Source organism: Mycetomoellerius zeteki, unplaced genomic scaffold (genome assembly GCF_001594055.1).
Source record: "Mycetomoellerius zeteki isolate Tzet28-1 unplaced genomic scaffold, Tzet1.0 scaffold32, whole genome shotgun sequence".
In the NCBI taxonomy this organism is placed as follows: Eukaryota; Metazoa; Arthropoda; class Insecta; order Hymenoptera; family Formicidae; genus Mycetomoellerius; species Mycetomoellerius zeteki.
Window position 1 is genome coordinate 307,792 of NW_017257305.1, and position 17,403 is coordinate 325,194.

A 17,403-nucleotide genomic window follows, 5' to 3' on the forward strand; every position below is an offset into this window, starting at 1 on the left:
TAGCCGATGCACTTGTGTTACTTGTATTCTGTTCACTCGTGTGCTGATTACCCGAAAACCTTCTTTTTTTTTAACGATCTGGTCTTGATTTGCTACCTTTACAACTCTTTTTATCCATCGTTGTATGTTTATATTAGCACTGTGTACACTTTTATACGTAAAATAACGTTCAACGGTTCCGACTGAATACCGAAAACGTGTGAGAACCAAGCCTCACCTGTAAAACAAGCGGGAAATCGAAGCGAGCCTATGCGGTGCAGAATTAGCCGAAACGCCTTCTGTGCGCGTTCAGAGGCACTACCTGAGAATCGACTTTTCGACATATCCTCGGTCGATAATCGGTAAATCAGGGTTTCTACACTAATTCTACATACATATAGTGCACGAAAATGATGTTTTTGAAAAATCGAAAATTTTGAAAAAAAGTGGTGTACGGTCCCCTTAAATTTGATCTACATGATTATCTAGGGAAACGTTCATGCTTTAATTTGAGTTTTGTTCATCTCACTATGAGTTTTCATTGAGTTACCGCTACTCTCGAAGATATTAAAAATTTGTGCTAAAATTTTGTGACCCGTTTTTCTTGCAGGTGAATGTATATCTTTCGTATTTAAAAATTCATTTTTTATTTAATATATGTATAACATATACATATATTACAATATATTATTAATTTTCAATATCTGACATCTGACACATTCGTATTTCAAAAGATAAAGATTTGTTCAATATTTAAAGATTGTGTCAACATTACAGCAATATTAACAATCAATGTAAACAAATAAATATAGATTCAATATTAAAAAGGCATTCACAGCTCAATATTCAACATTGCAGCGTCTCAGTAACATTCTCAACGTTATGTGCTGTATGGATATTATTTATATATTTAAAAAGAAAAGTTTAGTGTAATATTACTAAAATAATACTGCAAAAAGGTTTTGTAATATTTCTGTAATATTGTACTGTGCAATATGTAATTTTGCAGCGTTGTAACAATGTAGCTGCTTCTGTCTTATATGGGATTTCAATCAGTTCTGTAAAAATTATTATATATAATTATTATATATTCTTTAGAGTTAGTGCTAACATATATCAATATTTATTACATAATTGCTATATAATTTTCACATATAATAATTATACAACATTTCAGTTAGATATTATACTTTTATTTATTTTATTATATAACTAATATCCAATGTTACTTAATGTAATTACAATTCCGGACTGCTATTTTAAAACATTCATTTCACGTTCATACACAGTCCGTATGAAATACAATTATATTATATATCCAGCATTGTTCATTTATGTCCATCAAATAATATTCACTGGGCATATTGCAGAGATTAAATCATGTTTATAATTTCATAAACGGATATGCTATGTATATCCAGTAAATATTTGAAGGATTGCATAAAACGAAAATTTGATGGATACCCTGTTGAAAATTCTTGTAAGTTTTTTGTATTAGATCTTAAAAGAGTTGTATGTGATCAATCAAAATTACTAAATAAACGTACAGGATGTTGCATTACCATACAGGTCAGTATGACGGGTTGCCCATGCAGGCGTGCAAGATATCGTTCACAATTGCGTAGATTTCGGCGGCACAATCAATGGCACACCTTCTTTTCCAATAAAGTTCGTAGCATATCAAATTGCAATTATGATGAACTTTCGTAGAAATAGGTTAAAACAGAAGCCGAAGTGACGAGATACAGGTTATAAAAATTTTATGAAAACTTCCTTCTTATAAGAAAAATTCGATCATAGTCGATCATAATCATTATGTAATGTAATTTGATATTACTTGAATTATATATTTTTACAGAGAACGAAAGTCAGAAATAAAAATATCTTTGCAAATTTAAATTATAAGTCGATCAATAAATTTGATTCACTGCAAATTTAAATAACGACAATTATCGGGAAATCTTATAATATTTATTTGGAAGAATAATAATTCATTAATAAATTGATAATTTAATAAACTGTGATTAATAAGCAATTATACAATTCTTTATATAAATGACTGCATTATATCTATATTTTACAAATCTTCAAGAAGATCATTACTTAAAAAACGTACATTGAATGATGCTAACTTACATCTCATAAAACTTGCCAAGTTGTATCATATTTAATGTATATTTTTTAGTAATAATCCTCTTGAAGATTTATAAGGTGCAGTCTTTTATATAAAGAATTATATAATGCTATTAATACCAGTTTATTAAATTATTATTAATGAATTATTAACATCAGTTTATTTAATTTAAATTGTTATTAATGAATTATTATTATTCCAAAATAAATATAAGATCTACCGATTATTGTTATTATTTAAATTTACAGTGAATCAAATTTATTGATCGATTTACAATTTAAATTTGCAAAGATATGTTTATTTCTAACTTTCGTTCTGTGTAAAAATAATTCAAGTAATCAAATTATATTACACAATAATTACGATCGACTATAATCGAATTTTTCTTATAAAAAGGAAGACATGTGTCACGTCCTGATTCACGTTTTCTTCGCGAGCACGAGACTCGGTATAGTTTGGTGGAGCATGAGCGCGGAGCGGGACGCGCGGGACGAAGCCTTGGCTTCGGCTTGTTTTGTTTTGACAAGTTTTTATATTTAGGCAGGCTGCTGTCACCAGTGCCTTTATTATAGGCACAAATTGATATGATTTCTCAGTCTCGGAGTTTTATTATTAGATTCTATATTCTCGCTGCCTTTGTGTACCTTATAAGGTGCAGAGAAAATTTGTAGAGAGTTTAGAGGAATCATCAGATTATAAAGCGCTCAGCGAATATAGAAATAATATAATCTCTCTTTTAAGCGGCTGTGAATATATCATCACCTAATTCGCTCTATCTACGCTCTCTTCTTTCTCTGTAGGAAGATACGAGAAGGGGTAATGATCTTTTTACTAAATGATACGGTTTAATTTTTATATTTATTTTATATGTTTGGTCGGAAATTATCCGAGGTTTGGTTTTTATATTAGTTATTATTTGTGGTCTAGTGGGATTTCGCGTTCGGGAGCCACATACGAGGGCTATCGTGATGGCGGTGGTATCCTAGCGGGGTCCTCGATTAAGATATGCGCTTTCTGGACGTGCTCAGTGGACGCTATTTGAATCGTGGATTCCGCGGAGGTTCCCGTTTTTTGTCCCCTTGGAATGTTGTGCTTCGGTGCCGCTATCTGTCCCCCAATAGTTCGCAGGATCGAAGTCTCCGCTGGCATGCAGAGACTTTTTGAGTGCTCTCAAATGGACGCGCCAATCCCCTCGTTTTCCTCTAGGGCGTTTGGCCTTTGGCATCTACGATTATGTGAATTATATTAATATAGAGGGGAGTGTAGAGGCTTCAACGCCGTTAAAAGGCGCTCGTTTGAGTTCCACAGAAGAAAGTTCCTAGTCTATCGACACTCTGTTCGAAAGCACACGTCAAGACTTGGGGGAGAGGAATGGCTTCTCGACGCCTGGGGAGGCGCACGTCAAAGCCGGAGCTTTTTACGGAAAGACGAAATTTTTGCTTGCGCTCAGCTTAAGCGCGTAGTATTCTTAACGTAACTTATGGATAGGAAAAATTAGAGTCCGTGAACGCTTCGCTTATATATTGTTGTCTTTGTGACCCCTCGCGGCAAGGGGATGTTTCTTTCTTTATTCTATCGCAAAATCTTCTAGAATGTTCTATTTCTACGATTTGTAATTAAGCTCTTTAGTTACCTGATTTTTCTTAGGTCGGGTACAATATTTTGTTCTGGGGATCGCGGCGCTTGTTTTAGTGTACTTGATTGTCGTTTTTCGCAACCCGACGCGGTCAAACTTGCATTTATTCCTTGCGTGTGTTTTTTCATTATAGATTTGTAGAGTCGCCGTGATTCTTTCGCTGCGGCATGCGCGAATCTCCCATGTTTGTTTTAAGGCTTTTTTCTGATTGTGTCGTTCTGAAATTAATCTTAGTAGTCTTATTTATGTTGTAGGATTTTTCTATAGCAGCTGGATACGTCTCGTATTGCACTGGGATGCGTTTTATAGGTGATACGCGATTTTATCTACTACTCGCGAGGCGGCGTTTTGCGTTTGTGATTATCTTGGAGTCATTTATTATGTTTTCCATTTCTTATCCGGTGGTGATGCTATTTATGCGAGGGAATGCATTTCTTTAGTAGTTTCTTTTGTTTAGTGATTAGCGCAAGCGCAGTGCGCGCGGCGTTCGATCGCAACGGTTTCGGTGGCCTATAGCTTTACCTAATTGTAGTTGACGCGTACTATGCTCTCATGTTATACTTCGTGCCTTGCGCTCTGCCTAGTGGAGAACGGGGCGCTATGCTATAGGCGCACCGGACATTACACATGCTTTATTTTCACGATAAAATTTTTATAACTTATATCTTGTCGATCCGGCTTCTGTTTTAACCTTCTACTTCTACGGAAGTTCATCATAATTGCATCACAATTTGATATGCTATGAACTTTATTGGAAAAGAAAGTGTGCCATTGATTGTGCCGCCGAAGTCTACGCAATTGTGAACAATCTTGCGCGCCTGCACGAATGGGCAATCTGTCATACTGACCTGTATGGTGATGCAATACCCTGTACATGATCATATAAGAATCTTATATAATTTGTACATGAATTTCACCAGTAATCTTTAATGACCTAGGAATCTGAAATGAATCGACGATTTATATCGCAGTGAAAAAATCTTGCCTTAACCTAAGAAATTTTAAAAAGTTTCTTTACAGGATTATCTAAGAATATATATTAATTATGTATGATTCCTAAGTGTTACATGAAAGATCATGTGTCAGTCTTAAAAAACATAGTTACGAAATAATTTATCTTTCAAGTTGGTGCAGGAATCTGGCATGAATCGTACACGACAATTTATATTGCAATGAAAAGATTTTAATTACTTTAGCCTAATAAGATACTTGTAAAAAATAATTTATTTACGTGATGACTCCAAAGTAATAAAGGTATCGATCATCCCTGTAAACGAAATGGAATAGAAACTGGATTGAATATATGAAATGAAAAGAATGAAGAAAAATTAAAAAATTTGTTAGAATACTGAAGATGACTGAATATATTATATTCTCACTGTTTTAATGAATTGACAAATTATAATTTCGCTATAATAACTGGCATAGGTTTTTTATGCTCCTTTCCCAAATTAAGTTTGATTTAGTCGGAAAGTCGTTATTCAATTTGTGTAAAAAGAATTAAATTTATCCAAAATGAACTCTTTTAAATCCCATTCAACTCCTTGCTTGTCTATTTTATTTACTAAGATACGAGCAATAAATCATTCAAAATTCCAATAGTATTCTTGTAATATTTGCATAATGATACTCCAGTTATATTCTTGCAAGATTCACGTTACATGTGCGCAAGATTCATGTAACGTGCGTGTAAAAGTTATGTAGCATGCTTATAAGATCATGTAACATGGGTGTAAGATTCATGTAACATGCGTGTAAAAGTTATGTAGCATGCTTATAAGATTCATGTAACATGGGTGTAAGATTCATGCAAGATTTTTCATTTACTTATAGATATCGTATGCGATATATTCTTATACACTCTTGTATGTTTCTGTCCAAAATTCGTATGTGAAAATTTTCTTGGAAGATCTCACAAGAATTTTTCTTGTAAGAATTTGCAACGGGGTATTCTCTAATATTTTTGAAGGATATCTTACGGATGTTTTTCGCATGTTTATGTGGTATATGCATGTTATCATATAATTACTAGAAAAATAGGTTAACAAATTAACATAAATTCTCCTGAAGAAGAGTACTATTTTTATTAGGTTGAAATTCCGTCCGAGTATCTAGGAGATTCGGAAACGTCCCTTTTACATGAACAGTATCTGTCTCTCATTGACAAATTTAAGACAGTTCATAAAGAAAAAGAGATAGGGAAGAAAGTATGTAACTCTTGTTTCTCCCTTAAAGAATCTCGTTGCTGAACATAAATAATAAAATTTTCTTTTTATTTATGCAGAATGTTGAAACTGCTGTTGAGCTTGCAATGGATCTACAAGCAATGACAAAGGAAAAAGAAGTAAGTAACAGATGGCAGATAAAAGCGAATCGGATCAATATAAGCTCTAAGGGCGGTATTCATAATCAGTTCTTATTTTAAGACTGTCTTAAGTAAGACATACGAAACTGTTTCCGATACAAAGGAAACGTGCGGAAGTAATTAAAATAATAAAACAGTTCGTTTAATATAAAAAAATTACGCAATCGTCTCAAAGTTAATCAAGGTCTTTAGTAAAATGCCAAAAATTTGGTGTGCACAAAAATTTGGTGGGCCCACTCAAAATTGCAAATATCTGTACAATTTGAATAAAATATCAAAGCTATGTGTATATTTTAATGGAAGAGTACAATACTATTGTATGAAACAGATAATAGTAAATCAAGACCTGCATCTTCACCAAAAGAAAACAAGAGAGTATATTTACTTTTCGAGGTTAAATTTGTATTTGCCAAGTTTATACACGTAAATATCTTTCCAGAATGGCCGTTGATCTATTATTTTTTTGTGACCATTACAATCGTACTTTTTTAATTATCATAATCATGTTTCTTAGAGAATTGTCTATGAAAATATTTGATGTGTGCAGTTAGTCAAAGAAATGTTTCCAATCCTTATTTATCACTAACAAGGAGAGGCCACTCTCTACTCTTCGTCGATTTTGATCAAAATTTTCGTCTAGGTCATAGTTGATGATGCCACTCAAGGTTAAACTAATAAAACCAGTAAATAGATCTTATTAAACCCTAGCACTTTTGTCTAAGACATTTTTCTCAAAAATGCATATTTTCCAAGATATTAGACTTTCTAGATTTTTTGTATATTTTTAAATGCCCATTACTCACAAGGGACCATCTCGGTTTGTACAACAAGTTAGTGAAAATCCTTGATATCAGTAAAAGTTGATAATATAAGATGTAAATTAAGGAAAATGGCGGGACCGTATACATCAGCAGTCAGAACTTGTGCTAGTAGTCGACATTTCGGCTTTCTGTACTATTACTTACTATCAGCGCGGATTCTGATTAGCTGCTGTTTTTCCGCTTTCTGCTTTTCCGCCAACGCGCTCTTAGTTTGTTATTACAATCTCATAGTGACGTCATATTTCTTGATTATTGTGACTTTATTGCAACGTGAATGTGATCCTTTGCTATAGGAGTAGCATTCCTGACGATAGCATTTTTAGTTTCACGCGATGTACAAAGTCTACCCTATCACGCCGCGACTAATACCGTCCGTCTTGTATCTTCTGCTTCCTTTTTTTTTCTTCTTAACTTTATTTTAAATAATTATTATTTCTTTACATTTATTTATTATTTCTTTACAGATACGTTTAATTAGCTCATCTCGACGCGCGTTATTCCGCGTCGCATGACGCACTTTCCTTCCGAAATTTCCCGCATTCTTCTCACTTGGAAACGTATCGTACATATCATTTCGAGAAGTACGTCCAAGGTCACCTCGATCCGACCAAGCCGCTAACTTATCGACCGACCATCCAATTATTGGCTAACCAGCAAGGAAAATTTCTCCATCGCCTTCATTTGTTTACGAAATCTTCAGTTGATTCCGTCTAGACTAGTCCTTCATCTAGACGAGTTTTGCAATCTTTCTAGTCCTTTTACAATCTTTCTTCTTTATTATCAACCTTTTTTTCGTTTTTTTTTCATGCTATAAAAGGAACTTTTTTGTGATTGTTGAGATCATGCATTTTCACGACACGCGTTGCGCGAAATTCGAGTTACAAAAATAATAGACGAATTTTTATCGATCTTTTCATTGTGGCATATATTTCCTTGCGAATTTCGGTATTCTTCCATTGTATCCATTCTTCGTTCTATTTTATTTGGGATTATCTGGTTTATAGTCCAATTACTCTTGCACTTCATTTACTTTTGCAAATTTAGTTAATTGTTTTGATTTTGTTTATTGCAATGGAGACACACATTAGCAATTGTAATAAATCATCTAAAGATATCGTTAACGTACTTGCTATCTTGTGTCAGATTCATAATGTTAACATGGAAGAGTTTGATCCGCGCCTGCATCTTGGCTTCGCGTAATATCTCGTTCTTCTGCCAACTGTCTTTACCGAATTAGCGCTTATGTACCAGCGTTCTTATTATCGATCAAGAATGTAACATCGAATTTTATGGATTGATCGCGCAATTAAATCCTTGTAATACATCTTTTATTCCTTCTTTAAACAAAAAATTTACAAAATTAATATTTACAATCTTTTTTAATTCTTGGTATCGAGTCGCTTACATATTAACGCTCTATCTTTCATGTTTGTGCAGTGGCACTCGTGACACTATGAAAAATAGGGAGTTTCGTTTATGATTTTCGTGTTAACCTTGAAAGCAATTTCCTAGGTCATTCCAAGGTCAAATTAATATCATCATCTGATAACTTTTTAAAAATCTTATTACTTTTATTTCAAACATTTTTTAGATAAATCAATATTTTTTAAGATATTAGCCGTTCTAGAACTTTTACCATGCATTATAACATTAAATTTCTCGGAACCTACGACCTATACGGTCCCGCCATTTTCCTTAATTAACATCTTATATTATCAACTTTCGCTGATATCAAGGATTTTCACTAACTTGTTGTATAAACCGAGATGGTCCCTTGTCAGCTTCTAAGGCCCATTAGCAGGAACGTCTTTACAGATGTTCATTTAGTAGGCTCCTTTAACATCACTGCGATTTTGATTAAAATCGGTGAAGAGCAGAGCGTAGCTTCTTCTTGTAAGTTATACGTTAAAAATTACCTTATTAACATTTTTCCTGTCTCATTTCATCATTAACCTACTCTAGAATTAATACACGCCAAGTTCAGTATTTCAACTTCATTAGGGATGAGAGAACAAAGCGGAAGGAGAGGCAAAGAGTGTCAAATATTATATATTCAAATATCTGAACGTGCCGCGGTCGTGACTTTGAATATGCGTATGAGTCACCATCTTACGGTAAGCAATCGAATTTAGTTCAGCTGCGACAATTGAGTGAAGCGTAGAGATCCTATTTAGATCGGAGATCCTATATAGGATTTTTGATGAAGCATATGTACAGTCGGTGACGCTGAGGTTGTTACACTTTTTTTTCGGTTTCCAGAATACGCAAAAATTTTCAGAGTGCAATCCAGGGTATGGACACACTCATGTCAAATCGTATTTCTGCATCATCTGGGCGAATAACAAATTTTTCGAAACTAGAAATTTAGATTTCTATTGAACTGGTAATGTGATTCTGTTCAATTCTATCATCGCCAGCTTTCCGACAGGACTAAACGGTAATAATTGTGAAAAAGATACTAATGGAGAAGTTTTATTTTCGTTACATTTTATAGAAAACAGTATTCATTCAGTAGAAATCTTAATTTCTAATTCTAAAACTTTGTCTTTTCGCCTAGATAGTGCAGAAATATGGCTTGACTTTTTTCAGAGGAGAGTAGTATATGGGCAGCCATCTCCATACAGCATACTAATGTTGAATCAATATCTCAGAAATGTTGATTTGCAACATTGCGAACATTGCAATAATATCGCGAAATGTAAATTTAATGTTGAAGAGACGTTGCAGAAACGTCTAATGTCCATTGAATTGCAACGTCTGTGAAACATAAAAAATGTTTCTCATAATAATTAATTCAATTTTATTATTAAAATAAGTGTTATTGATTAATATCATATTCTAGAACACACATGACAAAATTATAATTGAAAAAAAAAACGCTTCACTCTCATTTGGCAATTAATTTCCTTATTTTCCTAAGCGGTCACCCATTCAATTTTGTACGCCATTCAACGGTGCTTAATCTCTGCAATCGTACGAGAACTGCAACTTCGATGATTCACGAACACTGAATATTAGTGGATGTATAATTGTGATTTATAGATATGTAGAAAGACCACAAATCGACATCGCACATTGGATTGGTCAAACACAAACTATTGTACCATATGTGCAAGCATTCTACACGCGCGGCCGATTCTCGCGTAAACATATATCGTTTAGAAATGAGTTTTGTTAAAAGATCAATTTAAGTGATTTAAATTATATATTTGCATGACATTTGATTTTTGTTCGTTTTGTACAAAATAAAATAGGTTTCAATATATAATTTATTCAATGTCGTTTCAACGTTGCAGCAACATTAACAATCAATGTGGAAAAATCAATAAAAATTCAACTCGTGGTTCAATTTGTTCAATATTGTTTCAACATTGCAGCAACATTAACAATCAATGTAATAGAAGAGTCAATATAGGTACAATATTAATAAAAAAACATTTACACTTCAACATTCAACATTGCAACATCTCAGCAACATTCTTTCAACGTTCTGTGCTGTATGGGAGGGCATTATATAATAACAAACCCTCTCCACCTCTCCCTTGGCGCTGTGGACGTAACCTAGACGGGTCAGTCTGGAAAAATGGCGCGCTCATTAGTCGAGGAGTGAAGAATGGGATAATTTAATGGTGCGTTCTGATTGGTTCGAACCGTACCTTCCGTAAGAGGTGATTGGAGAAGAGAATGGTAGAGGACTTCCGATAAAATGAAAAGAGAAGATTAACAAAATAGTGAGTAAGAGATTGGGACCATAACATTTTTTGTCATGGGGGGAGGGGGAAAGGTACGAACAGACATGAATAGTAGATAGTTTTCTGGCGGTTATTGTTTTGATTGGCGCGATACATTGTCTGCGGCGTGCTGGCGTTTTAGTGAAAATGTTTTTTTTTATTTTGATTTAGGGAACTTTTACGAAAATCTTCGAGTCTTCAGGGACTCTTGCTTTTGCTAGGAAGAAAGGGAAGATAAAACAGGAACTATCATGTTCAACTGACGCAACGCGTCGTCTCCAGTGTGCTGATTCGAGCATTAAATTTAAAAAAAATTCTTTCTAAATTTTATGTATTTAATATACATTATCTAAACCTGAATAGGAAAAAACGTGTCTATTGTAAATGGGGATGAGGTTAAGAGTAAGAAATAGACGAAATTTATAAGTCCAAATTGTTTATTTAAAAAAGAGATATTACATGAAATAGTTATTTTACGTTTTTAAAAGAGTACACGATTGTATATGACAACATACAGCATGAAAATTTACGAATTTTCGTTTACAATGAAGAAAAATTTTATGAAATAATTGTGCGATCAATTGGTCGTTTACAATCACAGATAAACGGATTAAGAAACTGACTAAGATTATAACCGTTACACATAAAAAATAGAAATACACAGCAGTATTGCCCGCAAGTTTGAGAAAGTATTCCTTGTCGTGTTCCACCGATACGTGATGGAGTTTCGGCGGAGGCGTAAGAGGAATCTTGAGTCCAAGGCGGTAAGCTATAACTATCGAAATATGTTCCTGTACCGTGTTCGTCGATGTAGAAGGCGACCCAGTACTGACCTGGTTGATCATGATCGTCCGTGTTAGCGACAATGGCAGTCGATCTCATCCACAACCTCGGCAATCGGTCGGCAGGATAGATCCCCGCATGTCCGACACTGAGATGATGCAAAGCGTTTAAAACTTTCAGTGAATTCATTTTTCGTCGTCGTCGTTGGAGTGCGTGAGAGAGGAAATTAAAAATTTTGAGTAAATTCAAAATTTACCTCTTTTGTCGACGTGTGCGATGTGGAGTTCTCAAAAATACTCGACGCTTGCAAAACGCTAGTATTAGCTTTATCTCTATCAGTCGATAGAACGAATCGACGGAACGAATTTGGAAGATCTTTTTTCTCCTCAAAATTAAAAAACGATATAATGTACGGACACACATACACACAATGAGAGCGTCACACAGCGCAGGAATTGGTGCGCAATTTATATAATAGTCAAATAATATTCACATAATATATTAAAAATTGTACAATGACTGTCAATACAGACTTATTTGGACGTTTACTCCAAACCATCTTCAACAAAGATAGAGCATTATCATGTGTCGACAAAAACGTTGAATAAAGTTGAAATTATGCTCTATGTGAGACCGAGGATGAGTATTTCCCTATTGTCTGGTTGGGAATGGCCCAATTTTTGTCTCTTCGTTGCTTAGCCAAGTGACTAAAAAGGGTACAATAGGCATAATTATTATTAACAATGTAAAGAATTCAATGTCTGCTTATTTTACTCACCCTCCTTCTCCATAGATCACAACTCAATTATTCAGAGCGCAAGTCAAATTATAAAACGACGATTACAAGACACACAATTTTCGTTATTAATTTGAGTATAAAATATACAATATAAAATACATAATTGTAACATGTGTTATCCAGATGGGAGTCAGAAAAGCAATAACCGTCAAAATTATAATCTAAACGCCACATCTGTAGAAATATACATAACTATACGTCATATCAATGTAATAAACAAACAACTTTGTAACAATGCATCCCCATGCACCTGGTGCATTGCACCGTCACGAGCCCGTCATCGCCGCCACCAATCCGCGACGCGCGAAGCGATAACTTAAGAGTGACAACCGGTCCGCCGAAGAGATCCGAAATCGCTCGAATATTACCGAACCGCGCGTATTGCTAACCAGCGGGAACCGACGAACGACTACGGAACAATACGAGTGGGAGCAACAATCCTGGTATAAAAGCGCGATATTTTATAACGCGCGACTCTCTTTTTTCTTTTTCTGCTTTTTCCGACTCCGATCACGATCCAGCTCCGCATCCTAGCTGTAATGCAGCGCGAAACAGCGGTAGAGAGTGCTCTGTAGGGTGGGCCGAAAAATACGAATTTTTGAAACTCGAAATGTAATAGTGCGGAAAAGTTGCCCCTTGGGTAGACAAATCGATGCCAAAAAAAATTTTTAAATCGGTTAATATTTGACCCTCGCGCATCGAGGTCAAAAGTTTTGAATTTTTGATCAATTTTTGCAATTTTCGTATATTTTCTTAAAGTTGTTTATATTTCACTGTTCGACATCAGAAAATAATATTTGCGCACATAAATATATATAATAGTGTTGCATTAATATATTTGTATAATATATTTATATACACGCAATATACAATTCCTTAGGCATGCAGCTCTTGGCTCGGTTTAAACATCTAACGCGATTCAGAACTCACCACGGGAAGATGGCTGCACATCGAGTTCCACCCATGCCCTTCCCAACCAACCAACCAAATAGGGCCTACTTAATATTTATTACTTAATGTTAGTATCAGCATACTGAATACCTTCATTTTTACTCTTTCACGGTGAATTATGCCTTGTTTGTGAAGGTAGACATAATTTCCCTGGACAACAATGTAGTCCGGATAAAACCATCTCTGTTTTTGAACCCAATAACTGTTCCTGGTGTCTCAGTTACTAACTTAACACAGCGCTCAACTGATTGAGTATGGCAGGGAAAATCCCTGATATCCCAATCTGGGATAGATCCAGATTTCCTTGAAGTGATGTGTTCAGTTGAAACATGATGCAAAGAGGTGGTGAGGAGAGTTTGGTGGAGCTTCAGTCAATAATTTCTGAATAATCTGTTGCACTAAAGTTGACCTTTGGAGTGAAAAAATCACGAACTGGCTTTCTTCGATACATAGGTGATTTTCTTGCCTCAATAATTCTTTCTAGGCCAAGTTCTCTGATACTTCGTCCATTATCATTGCCAAGAGCAAGTTTTCAGGATGGACAAAGAACGCGTTGCGTTCGATGACAGGATCTATAATTTGGAGGAGGTTTTCAGGTAAGTATCTTGATGTTTCAATAGCCTTGAACACATGTTTTGGCCCGTCTATGAAAGAACTATTCTTCTTTATAGCAAACCATACAGGTATATAGCACGCAAGTATGAACTTCACTACCTGTATCAGTTCATTGGATGGATTGATCGTTGATACATATAACCTCAGATTTCGATTTGTAGCTGTTAGCCACTGAGAATGACTCACAATCAATGACCCAGAATCTGAGACAGATAGATCTGGAGGACAGAATCCTGACTTGATAGCTGAAGCAATATTCAGAAGATATTTTTGATTCTTACTGAGTTGTTTCAGAACTCCCTCATCAAGAGATGGAATGTCACAACCAATGCTCTCAAACTCAACGACAGGTAGATTTTCACAACCCAAAAGAGATTTACCAATAGGACCACAAAACGATTTTGGATCTATAATTGGACCATTTAAATGCTCAAATAAATGTCTGAATGGCAACTCATTTTTGAAGTGTAACAAGCAAATACTCCATTGGAGAGGTCTTTTAAGAATCATTTCGATATTATGAATTACACCATTCTTCCATCCAGTATTAGTTGCTGTTCCATCAGAACCAACGACATCTAGGTCCTCAAGAGAGATATTTAACTCATTTCGACGTGAGATGATACTATCAGTAATGTTTTTTCCAGAGCCTGACGTTGGAGAAACATGACTGATGTAGTTAGACCTCGGCTGTTGAATCAATGAAATGTGCTCCTCTTTCACTAATTTGCGAAAATTTTTTGAGTGCATTATTTCAACAACTAGAGTGTCATCTTTTCTCCCATCAAAATATAAACCTCGAAGAATAACGTCAACACTATTCTGTAAGCTATTTCTTAAACGTGTCTTTTCTCTTCTTAGTTTATTTTTGTCAATAACAAGTGATTTATCAGAATCATTTATAATCCCTATATCTTTGAGAACACTTGAGGCAATTGCTGCTGTTGCCCTGTCAGAAATTCCATATCTATCGCTTACTAATGCAGTCGACTTGAGTTCAGTCCTCATCTGTGTGCTTGATGATGGCCTCATTTTTTTTGAAGGGAGAAAAATTTCATCTTCATTATCCTTTTCAGATTCAGGACCTTGCCATTCGACATTTTTCAAAGTTTGTTTGAGAGAATGTTCGTTTGGGATTACATAATCAAAGTTAACGGCATGAAATGAACTCGAAGACTCTGAGATTGAATTATCAAAGCGAGAAAGTTCTCGCTCTTTCCTGAAAAGTCTTTTGTTAAGCTTTTCTGATTCTTTTTTGTCAACTTGGCCTATTTTTGCACATCTATTATTTCTTTGGTCATACATAAATTTAATCTCAAGAAATGGAATTTTCTTTGATTTTTCACAACAACAGTCAATGCAAATTGTGTGTGTGTGTGAACAACTACAACTTTGAATATTTTTTCCACAGATGCAGGACAGAGTTATTGGACATTTGCAGGATGCTGTGTCGAAGAGTTTTATAGCATCCTGTTTGAAGTTTTCAAGCTTATCCTTATAATTTTGTTTGTCTTTGTCCCTGTTGTATGATTTCCTCAAATTATAGTATGAATCGTGGTATGATTGTATCATTTGTACGATTCTTGTTTTTGTAACTGTGGAAATAGATGCTAAATCATACAGAATCACGATATTTATGCAACTGACTTAGCTACTTTAGCAAAACGGACTGTGTTATAGTTGACTTCTAAAGTTTAAATCTTTCTTCGAAACAGCATCTCAAAACTTCTTCATATGTAGGAAGTTGAGAAGTTGGCAAATCCTTTGGATTGCCAAAAATAGAAAAATGTTTTTCTGCTTATGTGTCTTTTTTTAGCTTCCATCTTATATTGATGGAAGAGCCTTAAAACAACAAAATTAAAGAATAAGTTAATACAACGTGATAAGATAAAAGACAATGTTTTAAATACAGACAATTTTTGTCAAAAAAGAACACAAGTGATCGAGATTTAACGATCTCTAGATTTCTAATGAAAAAATCAAGACTCGCCGCTAATGCCGCTCGCTGAAATAAACGAAACGCTTCTGAAGCTATTCGATAAAACAAAATAAAGCTTTCTTGATGCCACTCGCTTAAACAAATGAAGCAGAAACAGACTCGCTCAAAAATATGAAGCGCTCCTGTCGCAACCGCTGCTTCGCCATTGCTGGTGGGACATAGCGGCACGATGGACGGAGGGAAAAGAGTCTACTAAGGAGTGAGGATGAACAGTATTTAAAAACTGTATTAAAACCTTATGTAGACAACAATCCATTTTTATTAATTGTTGATTCTTGGGGAGGGCAAAAGAACATTCACATGTATAATGAAATTTTTATAAATAATGATAATAAGCCAACATGTAATTTGCAAATTATATCTCCAAAGTGTACTCCGATCTGTCAACCTTGTGATGTTTATTTTTACAGACAAGTCAAAATTATCATCAAGCGAATTCAAAATTGTCCAGATAATCTTATTGACGCAGAAAAAATAGAATTGAATTCGCGATATGAAACAATAAAAATTCTATCATTAACTCATTATTTATTATGTGCTCCAAAATTTAAAAATATGATCCTATTTGCATGGTACGCGTTAAAGTTGGCAAATCAACGCGAAATTTTTTATAATGTTAATCAAGTATATTTCCCTGCAAATTTACATAACTTGAAATGTAATTTGTGTAACACGAATTATTGTTTTATTATATGTTCTTAGTGTGCGGTTCACTTATGTTTCCAATGCTTTTAAATTAATTTTCACCCACAACATTGTACGGCAATGTCCGAATTTTATAATAATGATAATGATGAATAAAAAAATAAACATAAAACGAAATATTATTTTATAAAATGTTCGTGATGTACGACTCATTTGTGTTTCCAATGTTTTAATATTAATTTTCATTTACAATATTGTACGGCAATGTTCGAATTAGGTGCGCAACTAAGTTCCCGCTGTTTGTCAATAGATGGTTCCAGCAGTAAGTGCTGGTCGATTCTGACATAATCTAAACGTCATGAACCAAGCTTAGACATATGGTAAACAAACCGCTTCGACACATTAGTGATTTTGTTTTGACGTTATATTCTTTTGGTTGTGTGAAAATGTCTGATTTTGTGCCAAATAATCGTCATATGCGGGAAGTATTGATTTTCTTCTTTCATTCGAAGAAAACGGCGGCTGAAGCGCATCGAGAGCTCCAAAAAGTTTACGGAGATGCTGCTCTAAGTGAAACAACGTGCCGAGATTGGTTCCGTCGCTTCAAAGACGGTGATTTCGATGTTTGGGACCAGGTCGGTGTTGTTTATTATGAGCTGTTGAAACCGAACGAAACCATCACTGGGGAACGGTATCGACTTCAATTGATGCGATTGAGCCGAGCACTGTGCGAAAAACGGCCACAATACGCGGAGAGGCACGAAAAAGTGATTCTACAGCATGACAACGCTCGGCCTCACGTTGCAAAACCCGTTAAAACCTATCTGCAAACGCTGAAATGGGAAGTCCTACCCCACCCGCCCAATTCTCCAGATATTGCGCCGTCCGATTATCACTTGTTCCGTTCAATGGCACATGGTCTGGCTGACCAGCAGTTCGACTCAT

At 34.9% G+C, this 17,403-nt stretch overlaps 1 protein-coding gene across 1 annotated transcript in view; it reads left to right on the forward strand.

Moving 5' to 3' along the window:
• LOC108724991 (intraflagellar transport protein 81 homolog) overlaps nucleotides 1-6,174 on the forward strand; it is a 110,092-nt gene extending 103,918 nt beyond the window's left edge. Inside the window, exons 4-5 of the mRNA XM_018451736.1 lie at nucleotides 5,840-5,956; nucleotides 6,034-6,174. Of these exons, the coding sequence (XP_018307238.1) occupies nucleotides 5,840-5,956; nucleotides 6,034-6,174 (258 nt within the window). The remainder of the gene's footprint in view (nucleotides 1-5,839; nucleotides 5,957-6,033) is intronic.
• Nucleotides 6,175-17,403: the final 11,229 nt, after the last annotated feature.